Below are 26,463 nucleotides of genomic sequence, written 5' to 3'. Positions count from 1 at the left end.
TGTACTTTACAGACATCAGTTTGTTATTCTGCCAAACATTTCTTGGTAACACTTTACATTACCTACATTAATTACCATGATCTAAAAATGAAAAGTAATTTTCAAGCCTGTATTATTATTCTTGCTTAATGTTAATTTCAACATTTAGTAATACATTATAAATATCAGAAGTTAATGTTGAATGGACCAGAGCATTGAATAACAATGAGCAAAGTAGCGTGACCTGAACGGGACCTGATGGAAGTGTTCTGGTCCCGGATGAAGCGGTTCGAGTGTGTGTGTGTGTGTGTGTAATGAGTGTGTTTTAGAGTGGGAGTGACACACATCAGACGCTTGTCGTCCCTCAGAGCGTGAAAACCTCTCATTTACTCGCGCTCTCACTGACAGTAGAGCCGTCCAGGTGTGCAGATCCAACAGCCCGTCATTACACCTCCGGCTCCAGCTGCGGAGAGGCTCTCACACACACACACACACACACACACACACACACACACACACACACACTCACACACACACTCACACACACACACACACACACACACACACACACACTCACACAACCACACACACACACACACACTCACACACTCACACACACACTCACACACACACACACACTCACACACACACACACACACACACACACATACATCCACTGAGACACACACACACACACACACACACACACACTAACACACACACACACACACACACACTCACACACACACACTCACTCACACACACACACACACACACACACATACATCCACTGAGACACACACACACTGACACACACACACACACACCCACACTGACACACACACACGCAGACTAATAACTCTCTCACACACGCGCACACACTTTTATATACTGAAAAAATATTTATATGTATTTATTTTAAATGTTTTCCCTCCATCATAAACGAGTGTGTCTCAGAGCGTCAGACGAAACGCTGTCATGTTCTCTGGCGTTCAGATGCTGGTGTTCGGGAACACACTCGTGTGTGTGAGACGCTTCTGGAGGAAAACGTCTCCGGTTACTTTCGTAACCTCGGTTCCCTGAAAGGCAAGGAACGAGACATTACGGATGTCGTATATGGGAACTCCTCTCATCCTTCACTTCCGCTGAAATCTTATAGGCTAACGCCAGCAGAGCTGGCCAATTGACGCAAATATGCAAATACTGAAACACCGTTGCAGTTATAATGCAAGTGCAGCGTCAATTCCCTTCAGAATCGAACAACGCTAAATAAATAGCGAACACGGCGGCGAGCGTAATGTCTCGTTCCTTGCCTTTCAGGGAACCGAGGTTACGAAAGTAACCGGAGAAGTTCCCTATCAAGGCTACGGAACTCGACATTACGGATGTCGTATATGGGAACTGTATAGAATCCCGCCGTGGCAGCAAACTACTGACAGACCCAATACAAACCTCGCCCCCAGAATGTAAGCGCCTGATAGGCCGAGATTGACAAATAGCGAACCTCTAACCTCCGATAGGTCCAAAGGGACCAATCACAAGCTCACAAACACTACTGGAATTTGCATATCCCGAGCAGTATAACTGGGGGAAGGTTGCACTGTAGACCAACAGGGCAACAACAACAGAGAAAACCAACGCATAGCGGTGACAATAGTACAACACACAAATAGCACCCAGAACAACTCATGAGCAAAGCGCAGAGCAGCTCTCTTAATGCTGTGTATAAGCGATCAACTCACCGAAAGCACTCGAGACGCTACAGAGGGCAAATCCAACTTGTAAAATCTGGCAAACGTGTTCTGAGAAGACCAGCCAGCCGCAAGACATAAATCCTGAATAGACATACCCTTAGTCCAAGCCCACGAGGAGGCAATCGCCCTAGTCGAATGAGCCTTGATGTTCAGGGGACATTCCTGTCCCAGGCAATCATAAGCCAAAACAATAGCGTCCACGATCCAGTGAGCAAGCCTCTGTTTTGAGACCCCCCGTCCCTTGTTGCATCCACCGAAGCACACAAACAGCTGGTCCGATTGTCGAAACGCTGCCGAGCGAGAAATGTATTCTCGGAGCGCTCTGACTGGGCAAATAGCACTCTGAGCATCCGAACCCTGAGAGGTTGATGGCTCAGCGGACAGGGCAGGCAGAGAAACAATCTGCGCTCTGAACGGGGTATTGAGCGACTTAGGAACGTAACCCGGCCTCGGTTTGAGAGTAACATTACAGTTTCCCGGTCCAAAGCGAATACAATCTTCACTTACAGAGAAAGCCTGTAAATCCCCAACCCGCTTCACCGAGGCGAGAGCGAGAAGCAGAGCCGTTTTAACCGATAGCTCCTTAATAGCAATCGAGGCTAGGGGCTCGAAAGGCGGTCGTGACAAAGCCTCCAAGACCAAAGCTAAATCCCACGGCGGCATAGAAGGCGGCCGTGCAGGGCACAATCTCCTAGCTCCCTTGAGGAACCGTGTCACCCACGCATGTCTACCGATAGACTGTCCGTCAACAGGGGGGTGAAATGCGGCAATAGCGGCCACATAAACCTTCAGAGTGGATGGCAGGCTCCCTTCATCCATCCTATACTGAAGGAAGCGTAGAATATCCGACACAGAACAGTCCGCTGGGTCTATACCGACATCCTGACACCATTTAGAGAACACACCCCACTTCAGAGCATACAGGCGCCTGGTCGACGGAGCTCGCGCCTCCGCGATGGTATTCAAAACCCGCGAGTGCAGCGCGTCCCGCCTGCTCAGCGACCCTGTAGCGGCCACACATGGAGGCTCCACAGCGCGGGGCTGGGATGCCAGATCGTTCCGCTCGCCTGAGACAGAAGGTCCTTCCTGAGCGGAATCTCCCATGGCTGCCCTGCTAGTAACTCTACCAAATCCGCGAACCAGGGCTGATTCGGCCAGTTCGGGGCTACCAGAGTCACCGCCGCCTTCTCCTCCCTGATTTTGCACAACACCATGGGCAAAATTTTCACCGGAGGAAAGGCGTAGAGACAGACTCTCGGCCATCGCGCAGTCAGCGCGTCCACCTCCCGGGGGGAACGGGACAGCGAGAAGAACATCTGACAGCGCGCGTCGCTCGTTGCAAAGAGGTCGACCTCCGCCCTGCCGAAACGATTCCATATCAGCTGAACCGTCCCGGGGTGAAGCCTCCACTCCCCTTGGGGAATCCCGCTTCTCGAGAGCATATCCGCCCCGCGATTTAGAACACCGGGGATATGCGCCGCTCTCACCGAGAGGAAAAACCAGTCCGCCCATAGCAGAAGGGATTCCGCCTGCCTGAATAGGGCTTTGGAATGTACACCGCCTTGGCGATTTATGTACGAGACCACGGAAGTGTTGTCTGTCCGAATCAACACATGCCGCTGCTCCAGCTGAGACCGGAAGGTTTTTAGAGCTAGAGAGACCGCTTCTAGTTCCAAGCGATTTATGTGCCACTCCATCTGCTTCTCTGACCACCGACCCGAGGCGGGCTTGCCCAAGCAGACCGCTCCCCATCCGGTGGATGAAGCGTCCGTCAGGACCTCCACTCGCCGCGTCACTAAGCCCATAGGGACACCTGAGCTGAAGAGATCTGGGTTCCTCCACGGGGCCAGGGCGCGGGCGCATCCGCTGGTGACCATAACGCGCTTGTGGCCAGAATACCACGCACTCGGGGGAACGCGCGCTTTCAGCCAGAGTTGAAGCGGTCTCATATGCAGCAGCCCCAGATGACACACCGAAGAAGCCGCTGCCATCCGTCCCAGTAGCCTCTGAAACTCTTTCAGTGGGACGAGCCTGCCAGGTCTGAAGAGACCGAGAGAAGAACTCAGAGCCTCCGCTCGCTCGGGAGAGAGGCGCGCTCTCATTCTCACCGAATCCAAGCACACTCCCAGGAATGTTATCGTCTGGCTCGGTGTGAGCACACTTTTCTGGACGTTCACCCTCAAACCGAGCATATCCAAGTGTCGAAGGAGGGCATTCACGTGGCTGACCAGCGTTTCTCTCGACTGAGCGAGAACTAGCCAGTCGTCCAGATAGTTCAAGACGCGCATTCCGCTCGACCTGAGGGGTGAAAGTGCCGCGTCTACACATTTTGAAAACGTTCGGGGGGCTAGGGTCAATCCAAACGGAAGCACCGTATATTGGTACGCCGAATCCTCGAACGCAAACCTCAGGAATCGTCTGTGACGCTTCACTATCTGAATGTGAAAGTAAGCGTCCTTTAAATCCACTGAAGCGAACCAATCCCCGGGGCGAATTTGCGCCAGGATTTGCTTCAGTGTTGTCATCCTGAAGGCGCGCTTGTGAAGCGCTCTGTTGACAGGTCTCAGATCCAGAATGGGGCGGAGACCCCCTCCCTTCTTCGGCACAACGAAGTAGCGGCTGTAGAACCCGCTGTCCCGCTCGCTCGGGGGAACTGGTTCTATAGCCTTCTTCTCGAGCAAGCTGCACACTTCCTGCCTCAGCACATGAGCGTTTTGGGGCAAAGTTAATGACTGAATGACGCCGCGGAAGCGGGGTGGTCTGCGTTTGAACTGAAGTGTGTACCCGTGCCGAATTATATTCAACACCCACGGCGAAATGCCCGGAATAGCTTCCCGCGCTGCCTGAAAACGACTGAGCGTGGGCTGATCTAAACCTGCGGTCATCGCCGCTGCGGTCATGGCCGCTATGTGAGTGCTGGGGATAGTTATTGACCGTGACTCTGCGCTGCTCGAGGGCAGGGCGGGTAACACAGTGTGTGGTGCAAGAGGAGAAAAAAGCTCTGTTTGTGAAGTAGTGATTTGCTTTATTTGAACAACATTCACAACATTTACATACACAGAACAACTGCACGCGTCGCTCACAGAACTCTGAGGGACGAAGTGCACTAGAGCGCGCCGCTTGGACGCGGGGCCGGCCTGGCGCTTTTTCCTCCTCTTGCCCGAGCGGTCAGGACGACTGCTTGGGCCTGGCAGGGGGCGCGGTGGGCTTTCTGCGCGGGCTCCTCTGCGTCCTCCTGTTACCCGCCCCTTGCCACTGACCGCTGCGGCCTTTACGGGCATCCTGTCCCGGGCGGGGCGCTGCCTGTCCTCTGGCCGCAGCCTGGGGTTGGCGGCCTGAGGCTGAGGATGAACGAGAGCGCGGCGGCGGCGGTGGCGGCGGCGGTGGCGCCCTCCGCGGAATGACGTGGTTCATAGCCTTGGCCTTTTTCTGCGTCTCGGAGTAACGCTCGGTTACTTTCTCCATGGCGTCCCCGAACAGGCCTGCAGGGGAAATGGGCGCATTCAGGAGCGTCTTCCTGTCGGCTTCCCGCACGTCCGACAGGGTGAGCTACAGATGCCTGTGGAGGACCACGAGGAAGCCCATAGAACGGCCGATCGCCTGGGCCTAGCGCTTCGTGGCCAGGAGCGCGAGGTCCGTGGCCGAACGGAGATCTCGGATGGCGTCAGCGTCAATAGAGGCGGCGCCATCGAGAGACTTCAGCTGCTTTGCCTGGAGCACTTGGAGAAGGGCCATAGCGTGCAGCGCGGATACCGCCTCCCCCGTGGCACCGAAGGCCTTGTTGGCCTGGTGGGCCGTAAATCTGCAGGCTCGGGACGGCAGGCTGCGGTCCGAGCCCAGGGCGGGAGCCGACGGGCAGAGATGAGCGGCGACGGTCTCCTCGACGGGGGGGATGCTGAGGTAGCCGTGGTCCCCCGCCTCGTCCACGGGGGCAAACATAGCCTGGGTGGAAGTGAGGGTGCGCGCCGATTGCGGGGCCGCCCACGACTTCACCACGTGCTCATGCACGTCGGGAAAAAACGGTGTTCCCCTTTTCGAAGCGGCCTGACGGCGGCTCGATTGTAGGAACCACGTATCCAATTTGCTCTTAGATGGTTCATCAGGAGCTTTCCAATCGAGGTCCAGCTCCTCGACGGCCTTCGAAAGGATACGGAAGAGCTCGTCCTGCAGGTCCGCAGGGGTGTCCTGCTCCGCGGCCGCCAGCGGTGCGGCCTGCTCTGCACCCCAGTCGTTCTCGGAGGCCGACAGTGACATAGAGTCGTCCCCCTCACTCACCCCGAAGGAAATGAAGTCAGCGACGTCGCGAGGGGGATGAAAGGTGGGGTCGGGGAAGCTCACCGGGGAGCGAACCTCGACTCTGCGGTTGGGGGGGGGGGCTACCAGCGGCTCAGAGGCGGCGGTAGGCCCAATCCCCGCTGCTGCACGAGCTTCGTCCCTCCTGGCTCTGAGGGCTCGAAGGGATAAGTCCGCGCAGTGGTCGCAGGACCCTCCGTCCCCGAGGGCTGACTCAGCATGGGCCAGCCCCAAGCACGCGATGCAGAACAGGTGCGTGTCGGTGGGGGCGATGGGGCCCGAGCATAGGTTACAAGTAGTTGCCATCGGATGCAGGAGACAGTGCGAGTATCTCCGGCGCAACTTCAACGACGGCGAATATATCCAGTTGTAGTATCAGCTTTCTAGCACACAATTTAAGCGTGAAGAGAGAGATTCTGAAGGGAATTGACGCTGCACTTGCATTATAACTGCAACGGTGTTTCAGTATTTGCATATTTGCGTCAATTGGCCAGCTCTGCTGGCGTTAGCCTATAAGATTTCAGCGGAAGTGAAGGATGAGAGGAGTTCCCATATACGACATCCGTAATGTCGAGTTCCGTAGCCTTGATAGGGAACCAAATCATTCTGGTTACTCCAGTTATCCAATCACAGCTGACGCTGAGGCAAAGTCACATGAGTTTGCGGGATTTACTCTGTTAATGTGTTTCCATCATAGTTTATGCACATCAATGTTTGTCGGGTAAAAACAAGAGCTTATTGATGCAATTTTATCAATCTGCTGTTTAATTCCAGCCGTTATGTGTCGTTTAATGATGCAACACCAACTAGAACAATATTGAGTAGTGAGACAGATGCAGTAATGTTCTTCAAATGGGTTTGTGTCGGCAGGTACCTGGACGGAAACCAGTTCAGTGCGGTGCCAAAGGAGCTGTCCAACTTCAAAAACCTACAGCTAGTGTATGTGTCTCTCTCTCTCTCTCTCTCTCTCTCTCTCTCTCTCTCTCTCTCTCTCTCTCTCTCTCTCTCTCTCCTCTCTCTCTCTCTCCCTCTCTCTCTCTCTCTTTCCCTCTCTCTCTCTCTCTCTCTCTCTCTCTCTCTCTCTCTCTCTCTCTCTCTCTCCTCTCTGCTCTCTCTCTCTCTCTCTCTCTCTCTCTCTCTCTCTCTCTCATTATAAGATAATAATATAATGTAAGCTGTCGTCTTCAGTGCCGTTCATCCACTGGTTTGATGATCTTTTGTTTCAGAGACCTGAGTAACAACAAAATCAGTTCCTTGACCAACTCTTCGTTCTCCAACATGAGTCAGCTCACTACCCTGTACGTCATGAAGCACATTAATGTCATGCTGAATCTCAGCTGTGAAAATGAAATCTGATTGGAGGATGTGTGTGATCTTGTCCTGCAGGATCCTGAGCTATAACGCTCTCCGCTGTATCCCGACTCTGGCCTTCGGGGGTCTCCGGTCTCTCCGCCTGCTGTACGTATCTCTCTATCACTAGCACTAAAGACACTACACTGTCTCCAACACTCACACACGACTGATGCACTTCAGCTCTAGTGTCAGTCGCACAAACCTTTCAAACTTACCATCCACTGATCCGACTGAACTATGAACAAAGCTGAATAACAACACTATTGTCTTCTGTTTTATAGTGGAATAAAAAAAATTCAAAACTGATGAATTTTGTAACATTAACACTTTTATTGAACTGAACTGAATCCACATTGAACTGACTCAAAGCAAATAACGACACTGTTGTCTTCTGTAGAGCTGCTTTACAACAGAATTTGTCTCATATTTGATGAAGTTTATTCTGTTATTTTCCTTTTATTTACTTTTGAAGCTGCTTTGAAGCGCTATAGAAATAAAACTGACTCGATTCATTCACCACATAAAACAAATGACTGCCAACATTTCTGAAAGAAAAGCATAGTAGGTTTTCTAGAATGAATCAATATGTAATTAAATTTCCAACTTAAACGGGACATATCATGAAAATCGGACTTTTCCCGTGTGTCAGTGCTATAATCGGGTCCCGGTGCATTTACCAACCCTGAAAACGTGAAAAGTGAAACCCAGTAACTTTGTTCTGGTGAGCCTTTCTCTGCAAGCATGACAAAAAATAAGCCGATCAGATTCCGCTCTCCTTCTGACGTATGAAGAGGATCTTATTATAATATTACCGGCCCTTAATCTGCACGTTTACACACACCAGCCGACATTTGGTTCCACAAGCGACAACAGAGACCAGTTCTAACGCAATGGCAGAAGATCAAAACTTTCTCATCATGTGGAAAAGCTGTTTGTGATGAGCTTTGATTCAGCATGTGACTCTCATCTCCACTGTGATTGGTGGCTGTCAATGTATTACAATGGTACAAAACAGATATTAGTACTACAATATGTCAGATAATAAAACACGTTTTTTTTACGGTAAATTTAACTGAATTGTTTTTCCCAGAGCAGTGTGAGATGTCTGATGTTCTCTAGCATGTCTCTCTCTCTCGTGTGGTTCTCAGGTCTCTGCATGGCAATGACATCTCAGAGCTGCCTGATGGGATCTTCACCGACGCTGCGTCACTGTCACACCTGTGAGTAAAGGGTCTTTCTCTGTTATAGCCCCTAAGCTATGGAACTCTCTTCCGTTGGCTCTCAGGACAACAACCACGTTGCATGAATTTTAGCATAAACTCAAAACCCATTTGTTTAATCAGTATTATCAGTCATGAAAATGTTATTTTGACATAACACAGTCACAATGTTAACCTAGGTACCAATAATCTATTGCATCTTTACTCCAACTGCCCACCATGCTGTCTGTGATTAATGTTTGTTGCCTCTGTTTTATGTTTGTATTGCAAATGTAATGCGATTTGCAACTGCAATCGCCCATTACTTGGACTGGGCAAATGTCCATTGTCCGTTTATTTGTAAACTGCTTGTTATTTACTGTCATTGTGAAGCGTCCTTGAGCTTGGGTAAGGCGCTATATAAATTAAACTTATTATTATTATTATTATTATTAAAGAGACACACACACTGCTTCATCTGGTGGATTTGAGCACTGTAACACTGATGAGCAGAAACCAAACAGTCTTTTACATCTGCTTTGCCCTAAAGGGATAGTTCACCCCAAAATTTTAATTAGCCCATGATTTACTCATCCTCAAGTCATCCTAGGTGTATATGACATTCTTCTTTCAGACGAATATAATTGGAGTTATAATAAAATATGTCCTGTCTCTTCCAAGCTTTATAATGGCAGTGAATGGCCGTTTCTGTTTTGAAGTCCATAAAAGTGCATCTATCCATCATAAAAGTGCATCTATCCATCATAAAAGTGCATCTGTCCATCATAAAAGTGCATCTATCCATCATAAAAGTGCATCTATCCATCATAAAAGTGCATCAATCATCATAAAAGTGCATCCATCCATCCATCATAAAAGTGCATCTATCCATCATAAAAGTGCATCTATCCATCATAAAAGTGCATCTATCCATCATAAAAGTGCATCTATCCATCATAAAAGTGCATCTATCCATCATAAAAGTGCATCTATCCATCATAAAAGTGCATCTATCCATCATAAAAGTGCATCTGTCCATCATAAAAGTGCATCCGTCCATCATAAAAGTGCATCTGACCATCATAAAAGTGCATCTATCCATCATAAAAGTGCATCTGTCCATCCATCATAAAAGTGCATCTATCCATCATAAAAGTGCATCTATCCATCATAAAAGTGCATCTGTCCATCCATCATAAAAGTGCATCTGTCCATCATAAAAGTGCATCTATCCATCATAAAAGTGCATCTGTCCATCATAAAAGTGCATCTATCCATCATAAAAGTGCATCTATCCATCATAAAAGTGCATCTATCCATCATAAAAGTGCATCTATCCATCATAAAAGTGCACATGTATGCATCTGCATCTGTCTGGATAGATGCACTTATACAGAAACGGCCATTCACTCCCATTATAAAGCTTGGAAGAGCCAGGAAATTTTTTATTAAAACTCCGATTATATTCGACTGAAAGAAGAATGTCATACACACCTAGGATGACTTCAGGGTGAATAAATCATGGACTAATTTTAATTCTTGGGTGAACTATCTCTTTAAGCTGCAGTTTAGAGCGGTGTAAACACACACCAGGGTTCAGTCCGTCTGTCTTCAGATCCATTAAACATCTTCATGTCGCTGCGTCTCTTCTGTGTGACCTGGAGATCGAGTGTAACCCTGCGTGTCCCTCTGCCCACACGTCTGCTGTTATAAAACAGCTCTTAACTCTGATAGCATGAAGCTGATGGAAAGCAGTCGATACACACATCTCTCACACACACGTCTCTCACACACACGTCTCTCATACACACGTCTCTCACACACACGTCTCACACACACACGTCTCTCACACACACGTCTCTCACACACGTCTCTCACACACGTCTCTCACACACGTCTCTCACACACGTCTCTCACACACGTCTCTCACACACGTCTCTCACACACACGTCTCTCACACACGTCTCTCACACACGTCTCTCACACACGTCTCTCACACACGTCTCTCACACACGTCTCTCACACACACGTCTCTCACACACACGTCTCTCACACACACGTCTCTCATACACACGTCTCTCACACACACGTCTCACACACACACGTCTCTCACACACACGTCTCTCACACACGTCTCTCACACACGTCTCTCACACACGTCTCTCACACACGTCTCTCACACACGTCTCTCACACACGTCTCTCACACACGTCTCTCACACACGTCTCTCACACACGTCTCTCACACACACGTCTCTCACACACACGTCTCTCACACACACGTCTCTCACACACACACACGTCTCTCACACACGTCTCTCACACACGTCTCTCACACACACGTCTCTCACACACACGTCTCTCACACACACACACGTCTCTCACACACACGTCTCTCACACACACGTCTCACACACACACGTCTCTCACACACACGTCTCTCACACACACGTCTCTCACACACACGTCTCACACACACACGTCTCTCACACACACGTCTCTCACACACACGTCTCTCACACACGTCTCTCACACACACGTCTCTCACACACACGTCTCTCACACACACGTCTCTCACACACACGTCTCTCACACACACGTCTCTCACACACGTCTCTCACACACACGTCTCTCACACACACGTCTCTCACACACACACACGTCTCTCACACACACACACGTCTCTCACACACGTCTCTCACACACACGTCTCTCACACACACACACGTCTCTCACACACACGTCTCTCACACACACACGTCTCACACACGTCTCTCACACACGTCTCTCACACACACGTCTCTCACACACGTCTCTCACACACGTCTCTCACACACACGTCTCTCACACACACGTCTCTCACACACGTCTCTCACACACACGTCTCTCACACACACGTCTCACACACACACGTCTCTCACACACACGTCTCACACACACACGTCTCTCACACACGTCTCTCACACACACGTCTCACACACACACGTCTCTCACACACGTCTCTCACACACGTCTCTCACACACGTCTCTCACACACACGTCTCTCACACACACGTCTCACACACACACGTCTCTCACACACACGTCTCACACACACACGTCTCTCACACACGTCTCTCACACACACGTCTCTCACACACACACGTCTCACACACGTCTCTCACACACGTCTCTCACACACACGTCTCTCACACACGTCTCTCACACACGTCTCTCACACACACGTCTCTCACACACACGTCTCTCACACACGTCTCTCACACACACGTCTCTCACACACACGTCTCACACACACACGTCTCTCACACACACGTCTCACACACACACGTCTCTCACACACGTCTCTCACACACACGTCTCTCACACACACGTCTCTCACACACACGTCTCTCACACACGTCTCTCACACACACGTCTCTCACACACGTCTCTCACACACGTCTCTCACACACACGTCTCTCACACACACGTCTCTCACACACACGTCTCTCACACACAAGTCTCTCACACACACGTCTCTCACACACACGTCTCTCACACACACGTCTCTCACACACACGTCTCTCACACACACGTCTCTCACACACGTCTCTCACACACGTCTCTCACACACACGTCTCTCACACACACGTCTCTCACACACACGTCTCTCACACACACGTCTCTCACACACAAGTCTCTCACATAAATAACATTTCTGTTGCTTGAAATAAAACTAACTGTTACTGAAATAACATATCAGAAATATAAAATATAGTTCACCCCATAAAACCTGTACTAAAATCCATTTATCTTTGGATCACAAATTAAGATATTATATTTTGTCACGATATTGATGACAGAATTGAGATTTATTTATTTATTTTTGGGTGAACAGTCCCTTTAAATCAGTAACGCCGCCTCTGGGAACATTTGTCTTTATTTAGAGGAGTTGAATAGAATTGAAACTCTTTGTTTGGCCGTTGCAGCAGTTTATGACTCGGACCTGCAGCGCCATCTAGCAGTGATGATGTAGTAATACACCCTCGATGAAACTTACATTCAGACATTTATCTTTTCATGGAAGACATATTGGGGTTTATTAAAGATGTGATACTCCAGCCAGTAATCTTGCTTTACCAGTTACCAAAGAAGCATGTGGATATTATCTATACAAATAAGATTTTCTTATCAAAGTGCTAAAATGTTGAAGTATAAAACCAAAGTATTACAGAAAATGCCAGTCCCTCCTCATTAGATTGACTCTCTGATTGGTGGAATTCTCTGTACAGCATCATGGGTAATGTAGTTTTTCACCACAAATTCTGCTGTTAAACATGATTTTTTAAAACAAGAAAAACAAGCTGAAATCATGTGGATTGGAGACTTCAACCGAAGCAGATTCCATCGATTAACAGCTGTGTAGCTCATAGTAGGGCTGACTTTAAAGGGTTAAAATAGTTAAAAATCTATTTCCCTATGAAGAAATTTGTACTTTCGAGACCAGAATGTTACATTGAAGTTCAGTGCATGTTCATGCTAATGCTGTAAAGGTGATGACAGGAACAATGACGAGGGGTTGTGCTCATTAATGCGGTGTTCTGTGTGATATGCACAGACAGGTTTTGTTCTAATACACGCTTTCAAAAGCATCTCATTTTGCACTGGGTTTGACTGGAGCGTGTGTGTGTGTGTGTGTGTGTGTGTGTGTGTGTGTGTGTGTGTGTGTGTGTGTGTGTGTGTGTGTGTGTGTGTGTGTGTGTGTGTGTGTGTGTGTGTGTGTTCTCAGGGCCATCGGTGCGAACCCCCTGTACTGCGACTGCCGCCTGCGCTGGCTCTCCGACTGGGTGAAGACCGGATACAAGGAGCCTGGGATCGCGCGCTGTGTCGGGCCGCACGGCATGCTGGGAAAACTGCTGCTCACCACGCCGGCCAAGAGGTTCGAGTGCCAAGGTGAGATCAGGGGAGTGAAGGATTCGGCAGTGTCAAGAGCGGTGATATTTCCCTATCAATGAGGATATTATGATTTTTATTGATATTTTCAATTAATTTTAATTTTACATTTAGTTGTGTTTTTGCCCTTTAAAATTTTTTTTTTATGTCTTTATAGTTTTTATTCATTTTTATTTCATTTTTATGTGAGTACATCAACTGAACATGAAAAATTTCAGGTAACATGTTTTGTTACTAAAAGTTAAAGATAAACCCATAAAGCTGGGTTATAAAGATGGCTATGATGGGTTATTTAGACCACAAACTCTGATTTTATCTTAATATCTCGTTTATATATATATATACAATCTTTTCAACCACACAGTAAAATTATTTCTGTCTTATAATAATTCATATTATTGTATATTGAATATTATTGGATAAAAGTTTATAGTTTGGATATAAACACTGATGTGTACAGTAGTGATCAAAATACAGTAAATCACAGTTTGAAAGTAACATGACGCTTCAAATAAAGATTGTTTCGGACCTGATGAAAGAAAGGCTCAGAAGCAGAAGAGTGTGGCGAGTGAAGACTGGACTGGCTTGTCGTGCTCACCAGCCTCATAATAGACCTGAGACAGAGGGGTCCAGGGGGGTGTTAGTGCCCAGGTCTGTGGGGGTGTGCCCCTGTGGGACAAGGCATGTCAGATACACCAATCAGCTCCTACCAGACACCCTCACGAAACCTCTGTAACATCCCGCCACCTCTGGTGATTCAGGAACAGCGGTTTCTAGTGAAATGTTGGAGACCCCAATGAAAATCGGTACCCCTTTAAAAAGACTTTGGCAGCGTGAGAGCCACTGCCGGGGATCGCTCTTGGGTCCTAAAGACAGTACAAAGGAACACACCGCCGTCCTCATTTTAACGGGACGGAGTAAGCACAAGTTAATCTCTTCTGGACAAAGGGGTCATAGAACATGTTCCCCTCCCAGAGAGAAGAGCCAGGCTATTACAGTCGATAAATTGCAAGGCGGACTGTGCAAGGTCAGGACAAGTTCCTGTCCCCTAGAGAGATTTACACCCTTGAGAGCGGAGGTGACCTCTTTGCCTTCTCAAGGAACAGTGTAACGTCCCCTCTTGCTCTCTCTAGATCACCATGCTCTTAGGAGTCCTGGTCAAGGTTCGTCATCAAGGGTCCTTGCCTCTTACTGTTGGCTGAACAGAGTTTGGTTCTCGGAAATGATATCTCTCCTCGACAGAACTCGCACCGGGCGATACAGAACAGGAGGATCTTCGGTCTCAAACGCAGGGGATAATGTCGTTGTGGAGTTGTGGAATCTTCATCTAACAGACACTGGGTTTTCAGCTGATGTCTCAGAGATCATTCTCAGTGCGAGGGCTCCCTCCACTAGAGGAAGTTACAACAGTAAATGGGGTGTCTTTGAAGCGTGGTGCACTGCACGTAATGCAGATCCAGTTAACTGCCAGATCGCTTCAGTTCTGGACTTCCTGTGTTTATGTGGCCGCTTTATCGGCTGGCCACGCCTGGACTGATGGGATGCCCCTTGGGAAGCGTCCTCTGCTCACCAGCTGAGGCCTGAGATCCCTTCAAGGGACTTAGCTTTAGTCCTTGAGGGTCTGGTTGAGACCCCCTTTGAGCCTCTTGAATCGGTGGCTGACAAGCTTCTGACTTTAAAGATGGTTTTTCTTATGGCTGTCACTTATTTGAAAACAACTGGAGATTTGCAGGCTCTGTCCGTCTCGCCATCCTGCCTACACTTTTTCAGGGAACAGGTTTACAGTAACCAGAGCGTTATTCTCTATATCAGTGTCACTGTTTCTGAAATCTTGAGTTTTCACACGTCACAATATTCCTCATTATAATAATTAATGCGCAGAATAAAGGGGCGGGGCCTGGTTGAGTTAGTAGTGTGTTAAACTGGTGGGTATGGTAAGGGGCGGGACATTTGCCAAACACACTCGAAGCGCTCAACCAATCACAACACACTGATCCAGCCGACCAATCAGAGCACAGTGTGCTTTTCAGAAGGAGGGGCTTCATAGAGACAGGAAGTTAACAGAGCGTTACTGACAGACTGGGAAGAGAGGAGCCGCAACAATGGAGAATATGAGGAGAATAATCAACATTACAGCAGGAAAACTTGTTCTAGTAGAGCCTGAAACAACATCAAGACTTTGTAAAAGTGGATAATATGGCCTCTTTAAATAAAAATCTTTGTGTTACATAATATTTGTCATTCATACCTCAGCAAAGCTCTTCTACCAGTCTTTGTTCTGAGAGAGACCCACTCAGATTCTCACTATGCCTCTTTGAAATATGGATGCAGGTGTTATTGATATTTGCGGGACTTGTGGTGTGTGTGTGTGCGCAGGTGAAGTGGACACTGGGATACTAGCGAAGTGTAACCCGTGCATGTCCAGCCCCTGTCTGAACCACGGCAGCTGCGAGGCGGACCAGACGGACGGACACAGGTGCATCTGTCCTGAGGGATTCAAGGTGAGCACACACAACACGTGACCAATGAGAACGCTGACAGACGGACGTGAAACACTCATGCATTCCCTTTCACGTACAGGGCAAGAACTGTGAGACTGTGATCAACGCTTGTGTCAGTGAGCCGTGTAAGAACGGAGGAACGTGCCACATGTCCGGAGAAGAGGAGGAAGGCTACAGGTGAACTATCCAGCTCACATTTTCTTATCGTTTAAAAACATGTGGTTTAGTTGAAAGCATGCAACGAAATATTATTTATTATACTAAATTCATCATATTTTCATTTCAATTGTGTCCGTACAGCACTGCATTACAGCTAAATCAATAGTTCGGAAAATCATATCACAGTATAAAAATGTAATTGTCCGAACAGTGGTGTTCAATTCCAGGTTTTTTCAGAGAATCGACTCTGACTCAATGGAATCAATTCCTCGACTTCATCAACCATTGATTTTACATCAAAACGCGTCCCCCATTTAAAGTCCCCCTGTGGTGAAAATCCAGCTTTTAATGTAGTTTATGTGTGTATGTGGTGTTTTTAATCTGCTTTAAGACAAAGCATGTGTAAATTCATAAGTCGACAGCATTGCTGAGTATTTCCTCCTTAAAACTGCAGTGAACCAAAGACAGTCTCAAAAACACGCTTTGAAATCGCTGGTGTTTCTGACGTCACAAACTACCTTGTAACCAATCAGATCAACATTTGATCGTCAACCAGTGGATCTCTGAGCTGAGTGAGTGAGTGGAGGCGGGGCTCATTTGCATATTCATAGAACCACGCATACTAAATGAGGCAAGGGTGTCGAGTTACATTCAAGATATTTTAAGACATGAAAAAAAAATATGTACGCTTAAATATGTAATTTTGGTGATCAAAGATGAGTTTTAAGAGATAAAACGATTGACTACAGGGGGACTTAAAATTTTTGCCTTTTAGCGTGACTTTCCAAATTAGTCCAATTTAACAATGCCATTACCTTGAAATGATGAGTAACCCATGTTTACCCAGTTGGGTAACACTTTATTTCGATAATCCAACTTAGACATTCTACTAACTATAAATTACTAACTCTCATCAGAGTATTAGTAGGGTCTTAATTATTAATATCTGCTAACCTTGATTTTTGATCTTTGATGCTCCAAACAGACTTTCTACTGACTATAAGTACCTTCGCAACTACATGTCAACTTATTCAACTAACTCGAACCCTAAACCAAATTAGTATTTATAGCATTAATATAACATCAATGAAATGACAAAGCCGGCATGGAGGTATTTATAATTACAATCTACGGTTACTGAATATTATTTAAGTAGGATAAATGTATATAATGCATGATATAGTGTGTCAAGTGTCCGAATTCCCTGCTTCATTTCATTCACTCCTTGCTGATATAGTGCACTCAATAACTGTGCTGTGAGTGAACATGTGAGAAATTTCAGACACAGCAACAGCGTCAACAACAGCGAGAGTGGATTATTCCTGTAGGATCAAGCTGGACTACAGGGCTCCGAGGAATCCACTTTTTTCACCTCTTGCTTCTAAAATAAGCTGAAAAAACACACTGTGATTTGATGTCTTATATTTGATATTTTGGGTGAAATATGATGAGGACTTCTTAATGAAATGAATTCCCACAGTGCTTCGAAAGCTTGATCTCCATTTAAAACAATGCATTTGTGTTTTCTCAGCTGTTCATGTGCTGCGGGCTTTGAAGGTCCCGCGTGTGACACTGACACTGACGAGTGTGAGGATAACGACTGTCAGAACGGAGCGACCTGCGTAGACGGGATCAACAATTACACATGTTTATGTGCCCCTTTTTACACAGGTACATGTTTAGGCCCCAATATACTCACTGAGAAGGGGTAAAAAGAAAGTTTGAAACACCTTTGCTGTGATAAACTGTTAGAAAACATCCTGACTCCGCCCACATCTCTGTTAGCGAACATCCTGACTCCGCCCACATCTCTGTTAGCGAACATCCTGACTCCGCCCACATTTCTGTTAGCGAACATCCTGACTCCGCCCACATCTCTGTTAGCGAACATCCTGACTCCGCCCACATCTCTGTTAGCGAACATCCTGACTTCGCCCACATTTCTGTTAGCGAAACATCCTGACTCCGCCCACATTTCCTCTTAGCGAACATCTTGACCACGCCCACATTTAGATCAATATGTAAATATGAGCTGCTCTTTCCTCTCAATAACAGAATAAACACACAATAACAATGAGAAAACAGCAGTTGAGAAAGCATCTGATCATAGTGATGTGGAGATGTTGGTTCCAGCTCTGAGATTCAGATCTACAGTCACGTCACGTTTACTCATACGGCACTTTATACAATAGATTGATTTAAAGCAGCAGCTTTACAGTATTAAACATGAAAAACAGTGTCAGTGTCTCTTTCAGTCAGAATTACAGCTTCAGTTTCTACTATAAAGCGGCTCTCCAGTGTGTTCCTGTTTTTACTCGCGTCTGAACAGAAGAAATGGAAATTTACAGCTCAAAGAAGGCGGAGCCTCAGAGCCACACCCACCTATTACATCATCACCACACTGACCAATGGGAGTTTGAGGATGTTTAACCAGCCAGAGAGAACTCTTCCGGAAAGTTCACTTGGGCAAATTGTTTAGAACTCCAGAAACTAATTTAGTTTTGGCTTGATTTAGTTCGAAATTATGTCTCACCAGTTCTGTTTTTCAATTTAGCCTGAAGTATATTGGGGCCCTTAGTATTACTGTCTGAACGTATACATTTGTGTTTTCTTTAAATCAAAGAATTTTCTAGTCTTTTGTCTTAAACTCTTGTAAGCAAATTGTTATTTCACTAAACTTACAGATGTGTGTGTGTGTGTGTGTGTGTGTGTGTGTGTGTGTGTAGGGGAGATGTGTGAGGATATGGAGGATATGTGCGCTTCTACTCGCAGTCCCTGCAAGCACCAGTCAACCTGCTTCATCACAGTCACCGGCCCAAAGTAACCACATCTCCTTTAACCTAGTAGATGAGTCACAGCCTTTTAATTAAAGAGGATCTATTCTGCTTTTCTCCATGTTCATCTGTGTTTAGTGTGTAATGTTGTTGTTTGATCATGAAGAAGCTCCAGTTCTTCTCTATATCAGTGTCAGTGTTTCTGAACTCTGTAGTCTTGAGTTTCTTCCAGGAACGAACACGTCACAATATTCCTCATTATAATAATTAATGCGCAGAATAAAGGGGCGGGGCCTGGTTGAGTTAGTTAGTACTGTGTTAAACTGGTGGTTATGGAAAGGGGCGGGACATTTCCCAAACACACTCGAAGCGCTCGACCAATCACAACACACTGCTCCAGCCGACCAATCAGAGTCGAAAACAATCCGAAAATAATCAACATCCAAGCAGGAAAACCTGTTTTAGTAATGCCAAGAAACAACATCAAGACACAATAGGTCCTCTTTAACTAAAAAAATCTAATCTTTTCAAAGAGCTCCATAATGTTTGTGTACAGTGGTGTGTTTAACATGTGCACGTGTGTTTGATTCAGGTGTATATGTGCACCTGGTTATGTGGGTGACGACTGCAGTGTGAACTATGATGATTGTAAGGACCACAGGTGTCAGAATGGGGCGCAGTGTGTGGACGAGATCAGCGGATACTCCTGTGTTTGTCCGAAGGGCTTCAGGTCAGTTCTATACACCATTATCTGGACATTTTAACATCTGTGGGATGAACCCCACGTCACCAGTGATCCAGACACTTCATCTTTTGAAAGACTGAAACTAATATCAGTGTTGTAAGTTGTTCTAGAGGGACTTTATCTGACTCGATAAGTGCAGAAGTTGAGGATGTGTTACGGTGTGTGTTGACGTGGATCTGTACGCTGGAGTGCCGCACGTTACTCGTGCAACTCCGTGGGATGAAGTGCTTTTGTTATGACCTAGACACCAACATAGTGTCGGCCCAGAACCGGCCCACATCTGGTGCGTGTGGAGTCCACATATACCAGATGTGGGCTGACACTATGTTGCTGTCTGGTGATATTCATCATTGTTGTTCCCTCAGTTGAGTGTTTCAAAAAAAGCTCAACTTTCTCCAACTCTTTCACCGTTGTTAGATTTAAGAAGTGGTATAGTTGATCTCTTTAGGGAACTCATTTTACAGTCTGTGATCACCTGATCCTAGACGATTTCTTACTAGTCATCCAGAAAGCTGAGGTGATTTGCTTAAGACCTTACTTTGGACTGTATTGACGTCCCTTTCCCGCCGGAACAGCCGGACTGAGTGACAGAAGAGCTGCTGAGTGACTTGATTTAACAGGGGAAACCGAGAAAACAATGATTATCAGTGTAAACTAAAGCTTGGACTCGATATAGTGTTCTTTACAATTTACTAAAGATCCAGTGATCATGGATATTGACATGCAGCAGGAATCGTGTTTCCTTTATATGAGCCTGATTTCAACGCCGGGGAAAAACATAAAGCAAATTTGCCTGTGAACGCTTTATATAAATACAATATAGGTCTAAATCCATGTAATCACTTAAATCAGTGTTATATATATCATCATATCGTCCAGCCCTAAAACTTGTGTAGTTTTTTTATCAGTGTTTATTTAAAAACATCCAGTTATGCAGAATACATGATGGAAAATATTAAATTGATGTGTTGTCAATACAATATATAACAATAGAATATATAGGGTATGATTTTACCCCATAATTCAACATATTGACACAAAATGATCCACATTTCTCTGCCTGGATCCAGTTTCTGTGAATTGCAGCGATTCATTCACTTCTCTGTTCTGTAGCTTTCAGCAGTCTGTGAAAATACACCTCAGATTTCTTGTCAAAGCTAGCTGTTCAATCTCAAAGCTCTTTCCCGTATTAGATGTGTATACAGACGGCATTCACGCTGAAATCAAATGCTGCCACTCAGTGTGTGTAACCGCAGTCACTCCGGCCGACGGTGACGTCACACGCATAACCTCTATACAGCTTGTGCTAGAGGTTCGTCCACACTCTCGGCAACAAGTCAAGCTTGTTCTCAGTTGGTGTCGGACTCCACCAAGGCTGTCCTTTCTCACCTATGCTGTTTGTGAAATTCATGGACAGAATCTCAAGGCTCAGCTGAGGAGTGGAGTGGCCTCAGGGTGGCATTTGCTAACCGTGACCTTCAGTGCACTCTCTGGCAGTTTGTGGCCAAGTGTGAAGCCTCTGGGATGAGAGTCTGGACCACCATATCTGAGGCCATGGTATCCTATCATTCCACCTGGTATTAAGATACGTTTGGTCAATCAGATCACAAGTGGATGACGCTTAATACAGGTGGAAACTGGGTATAACACATTTTGAGCTTATCCTCTTTCCACCACTTGCAGAGGTAGTGGAAAACACATTCGACCAGATTGCTTTCTTGGTGTAAACGCTTATGTGGTCAATTGTGTTCAAACAGCCACTAAAGACTCTCCACCTACTGAACTAATGCGCATTCATTGCGGGACGTGTTATTGGGAAGTGCGCTTGTCAGTGTTTAAACTATTTAAACTAGAGTTCTCAACGGGCCTGAAAATTACAACCCGACCCGACCCGGCCCGTGGCTTTTAAAGCCCGGACCCGATGTAACCCGACACATCAACATGAATTATCTGCCCGAACCCGGCCCGCTGCCCGACGCGTTTTTCTCATACACGTATTATCATGACCAGCAGACAGGAATTCAAATCAACCTTTAATGTTCACGCCTTTTAACAATACAAACAATACAAACAACTTAAACAATAAACTTTAAATATATAAATAGGCTATATAAATATACCTTAAATAAAAATCTTCACACAATAATAAATAAAAAGACCCTGTTTTTTTGCTGTCATATTTCATCAGCACCTTGCATTTTGAGCATTGCATGATATAACCTGTAGAATTTCCATCAGAATCCAGCACCACTCCAAACACTTTCCAGACCTCTGATTTTCCCACTCCTGTAGTAGCGACGGTGAATTCACCTGCGGCAAGTTTGCTTTTCACCAACTCCATCTTCTCAGGCTAAAGGCGTGCACGCAACGGCGTCAGGTCTGCCCCCACCCCTCTCCATGATGCACGTTCGTTGCACGCAGCAGCCAGACTTTCTTTACGGTGAATAGCAGCGGTGATTAATCTTTTTTTTTCACTGAGCGGAAAAGATTAAGCCCGAGGTCCGACCCGACCGAGTCATTTGCTTATATTTTCGACCCGAACTTGGCCCGAACCCGCGGGTCCCGTTGGGTTTGTCGGGCCGACCCGACCCGTTGAGAACTCTAATTTAAACTTGACGGAAGCAAAGGGACCCGCCCATTGACCATCCCCTTAACGTAATCAGGACAGAAGCGGTCGAAAGTGGACGAACGAGACAGATTACAACGCCAGCTGTAAACAGATATGTGTCTCACTCGTCTATTTGTGATCTGATCGACCAAAACGCATCTCAGAAAGAGGCCTCAGTCAGAAAGAGGTAGGTTGTCCTCTTTGCGTAAGAAGTAAGTTCCTTCTCCAAGTGTAGGAGTTTACGAGAGTAAGGGCAGGTCAGAGCATGAGAGTGGTGGGTGGATCGGGGCATTGGCAGCAGTAATGAGGTGACTGCACCAGGCTGTAATGGTGAAGGCCCAGAATGCAACATAAGGGGCTTTCGCACTGGAGGAACCTTTTCATAGTTCCTTGAACAATTGGCGGAAGTACCCAGATTTTGGCTAAACTAACTCTACGAACATGGAAAATTATGGATGGGCCTCTTATCCTTTACCGCTGAGGAGAAAATCAAGACAAGCCAGACTCTCATCAAGATGTTAGGTCTGGGAACTCACTATTGGCACGGCTCAATCCGAGGGGCAAGATAAACTGTTGTCTTTCAGATTCCCTCTGCACGCAATAGGACAGCGCTACAACCAACCAGAGCGTTTTCCCTCCAGTGGAGCTAGTTGATAGATTAAACTTTTGCCGTATCTGGTCGCCAAAACTCCGAACACATCTTCCTTTTTTAAGAATGACTTCAGTGCCGTTCTTTGTTCTTTTCTCAAAGAAAAGCTTAAGTCCTCCAGAGTCACGGACAAAGCCGATTGGACAGACCACTGTTCGCCAGCAGCAGCTCTTCTTTGTTTTCAAGTAGCAGGGAATTCACGCGGAACCGTCACAACTCTGCCGTCATTATGTTAAGCCTGCCCACCGACTCTATACACGACATGATTGGCCTGACTAGAGTTTGTTTTTTCCAGTTCGCAAGCCAACGGAGAGTTGCTAGACGACACTGGCTGCAAAATAAAATTTGCTACCGCTAGGGTGCATCTAGATTTCCAGGCTAGTATTAGACAGGAGTGTTAGACAGATCGTAAACTAATGAATACGGAGAATACGTGTACAGTGAGCTCAGGTTCTGGTGTTCTCAGCGCCGTCAAAATAAAGGTCACAACAACAAGAGCGGTTTACATCACTTCAGAGTTCCTACTGCGAATGCAACCAGGAAAACGTTCCTAAGGGAGCCATTAGTTCTCGGGGAACCACCGCGGAGGCTAGTTTCTAGAACAATCCGGTGCGAAAGCCCCTATAGTGTCGGCCCAGGGGTAGATGAGCATGTGCGCAAAACTCTCAATTGACCAATGAATCAATGTTCCTGACCCTCACCTATGGTCATGATCTTTGGATAGTGACCGAAAGAGCAATATTGCGAGTACGAGCAGCTGAATTAAGTCCTTGGTCATGGTTTATTTTACAGTGAGCATGTTCTGGCTGTTTGCAGTGCTGCTGGTTATCAGGTAAGATTAGGTGATGGCACTGTGGATGTTTTTTGTGCTGCTTCAGGTGTCCACAACTTTTCCCTATAACCACCTGTGGGGTTCCAATGGTGTGTATTGTCATCTTTAAGATATTTAATTGATTGTGTGTCTGCTATTATCTACAAATGTGATTCAGACATTGAGAGAAGAAAGTCCCACATTAATCTGCAAATTGCAGTTTCATGCATGCTTCTAATAGATGTTCACTCCAGCAAAAGAACATGCATGACTGAGAAAATCACAATCAAATTTGATCTGGAACATTTTGTGTGCAGTGGACAGCTCTGTGAAGTGCCATCGACTCCGCGCTCTCTCTGCGAGCTGGCCGACTGCCAGAACAACGCCCCCTGTGTGGAGCGGGGCGGTCATCCACTGTGCCAGTGCCTGGCAGGGTTTGGTGGACCACGCTGTGAAAAGTTGGTCAGTGTCAACTTCGTGGACCGAGACTCCTACCTGCTACTGAGTGACCTGAAGAACTGGCCTCAAGCCAACATCACGCTACAGGTATTCAACCAAGCCCGAACTTTGAACAAATACTGGATGAAATTTGTCAGTGTTATTGTATAACATTGTTCACATGGCATCAGGTATACAGAATTAGTGAAAGCAGCTGTGTATAGAGGTTTTGTTAGTGTGCTTTATAACAGATTACCAGTCTAGTGACAAGGTCCATTTCTTGGCAAAGGCAAACTAGGTGGTCACTGCGGTCAGATTGGTTTTACTTTATTTTGATGGTCTCTTTAACACAGTCTGTTGACTATAAGTAAATTTGCACCTACATGTCTACTAGCTCTCATTGAGTGTTAGTAGAGGATTAGTTGACTGGTAGGGTTAGGGTTAGAATAAGTTGACATACTTGCAAAGTTACTTATAGTCAGTATAATGTCTGTTGGAGGAGCATCACAATAAAGTGTTTGCAGATATTAAGCAAACAGTCTACTAATACTCTAACGAGAGTTAGTTGACATTTAGACTTATAGTCAACAGAGTGTTCAAAATGGACCATCAAAATAAAGTGTTACCATCAGATTTATCTTTTGATGATAGATTTTTGGTTTGTCTACAGGTGTCCACAGCAGAAGACAATGGCATTCTTCTGTACAATGGAGACAATGACCACATTGCTGTGGAGCTTGATGAAGGTCATGTTAAAGTCAGCTATGACCCTGGCAGCCAACAAAGCCATGCAATCTACAGGTGAGCTAGAGTTTTTTAAATTCAAATCGAATGTTGGCATGCAGGGACATTATTAATTATGAAGATGTGCACGATATTGATAAATCCATGATAATGCTTTAAAAATTATTATTTGAGAATAAAAGGTACGTTGGAATAAGATGCACCATTTATTTATTTTTTACCATTGATGTCACTAAAAGTCATTTTAAATTTCCACTAAAATTAAACACTGTTTATGCAAATTAAATATAGAATCAATAATCTTTCATGTTTGTTTTAAACACAGTACTGAGACCATCAATGATGGTCAGTTCCACACTGTAGAACTGGTGACCTTTGACCAGATGGTGAACCTTTCCATAGATGGTGGCATCCCAACAACCATGGACAGCTTTGGTAAAGTGCAGCCCTTGAGGGGAGAAGCTCCACTATATGTGGGAGGTAGGAGTGCACCATTGATATCTGTCTCCATCACAGCCATCGTGACTGTGCAATACTGTCAATCACCAGTGAAACCACCTAGACATGACACATGCTCTCCGTTCCAGTGCTCTTGATGTTTAGAATGCACAAGTGGAGTGAAACAAAAGCTGAATAGTTCTAGTCCTGATCATGGTTGAGGATCCCCAGACACCAACATAGAGTCGGCCCAGATCCGGCCCACATGTATTCCACACTTACCAGATGTGGGCCGGATCTGGGCTGACTCTATGTTGCTGTCTGGGGATCTTCAATCCAGCTTCTGGAGGTCAGGTGTCATGCAGAGTTTAGCTGCAACTCTAAACAAGGTCTTCCGGATTACCAGAAACCTATAGGTAAGTGGGTTTGAGCAGGGTTGGAGCTAAACTCCGCCAGGACCGGATGTGAAGAACCTTGGTATACTGTTACTCTACTCATATTTGATGGATGAGAGGCCATCCAAGAGTGCTGACCCAGACAGCAACATGGAGTCGGGCCAGATCTGGCCCACATTTGGTAAAATAGTAATTAATAATAATTAGTTACATTTATATAACGTTTTTCTGGGTACTCAAAGCGCTTCACACATGGAAGGGGGGAATCTCCTCAGTCACCACCGGTGTGCAGCTCCACCTGATGATGTGATGGCACACTAGCTTACTGGTGGAGAGGAGACAGAGTGATGAAGCCAATCAGTATGGGGATGATCAGGAGGCCAGCATGGACAGAGGCCAATGGGCAAATTTGGCCATTTTGGGATTTTTAATGACCACAGAGAGTCAGGACCTCGGTTTAGCGTCTCATCCGAAGGACGGTGCTCTTTGACAGTATAGTGTCCCCGTCACTTTACTGGGGCGTTAGAACCCACTCAGACCCCAGGGTGAGCACCCCCTGCTGGCCTCACTAACTCCTCTTCCAGTACTGACCAGACTCAACCCTGCTTGGCTTCAGTGGGCAATCCATGTGTGGAATCCACGTGTACCAGATGCAGGCCGGATCTGGGCCGACACTGTGTTTCTGTCTGGCA

At 46.4% G+C, this 26,463-nt stretch overlaps 1 protein-coding gene across 2 annotated transcripts in view; it reads left to right on the top strand.

The window, feature by feature from the left end:
• The window catches only part of slit1a (slit homolog 1a), a 120,550-nt gene that overhangs the window by 87,241 nt on the left and 6,846 nt on the right, over positions 1 to 26,463 (top strand). For both annotated transcript variants that reach the window (XM_082153753.1, XM_082153752.1), the window contains 13 exons: positions 6,897 to 6,965; positions 7,253 to 7,324; positions 7,413 to 7,484; positions 8,528 to 8,599; positions 13,346 to 13,509; positions 15,886 to 16,010; positions 16,090 to 16,187; positions 17,701 to 17,840; positions 18,896 to 18,989; positions 19,536 to 19,673; positions 24,074 to 24,302; positions 24,865 to 24,995; positions 25,264 to 25,418. In XM_082153753.1, coding sequence (XP_082009879.1) covers positions 6,897 to 6,965; positions 7,253 to 7,324; positions 7,413 to 7,484; positions 8,528 to 8,599; positions 13,346 to 13,509; positions 15,886 to 16,010; positions 16,090 to 16,187; positions 17,701 to 17,840; positions 18,896 to 18,989; positions 19,536 to 19,673; positions 24,074 to 24,302; positions 24,865 to 24,995; positions 25,264 to 25,418 — 1,559 coding nt within the window. The remainder of the gene's footprint in view (positions 1 to 6,896; positions 6,966 to 7,252; positions 7,325 to 7,412; positions 7,485 to 8,527; positions 8,600 to 13,345; positions 13,510 to 15,885; positions 16,011 to 16,089; positions 16,188 to 17,700; positions 17,841 to 18,895; positions 18,990 to 19,535; positions 19,674 to 24,073; positions 24,303 to 24,864; positions 24,996 to 25,263; positions 25,419 to 26,463) is intronic.

The sequence above is a fragment of the Leuciscus leuciscus genome, assembly GCF_965113295.1.
Source record: "Leuciscus leuciscus genome assembly, chromosome: 22".
NCBI classification, from domain to species: domain Eukaryota; kingdom Metazoa; phylum Chordata; class Actinopteri; order Cypriniformes; family Leuciscidae; genus Leuciscus; species Leuciscus leuciscus.
Note: the sequence above shows the minus strand (reverse complement) of the source record. Positions and strands in the feature narration are given on the sequence as shown.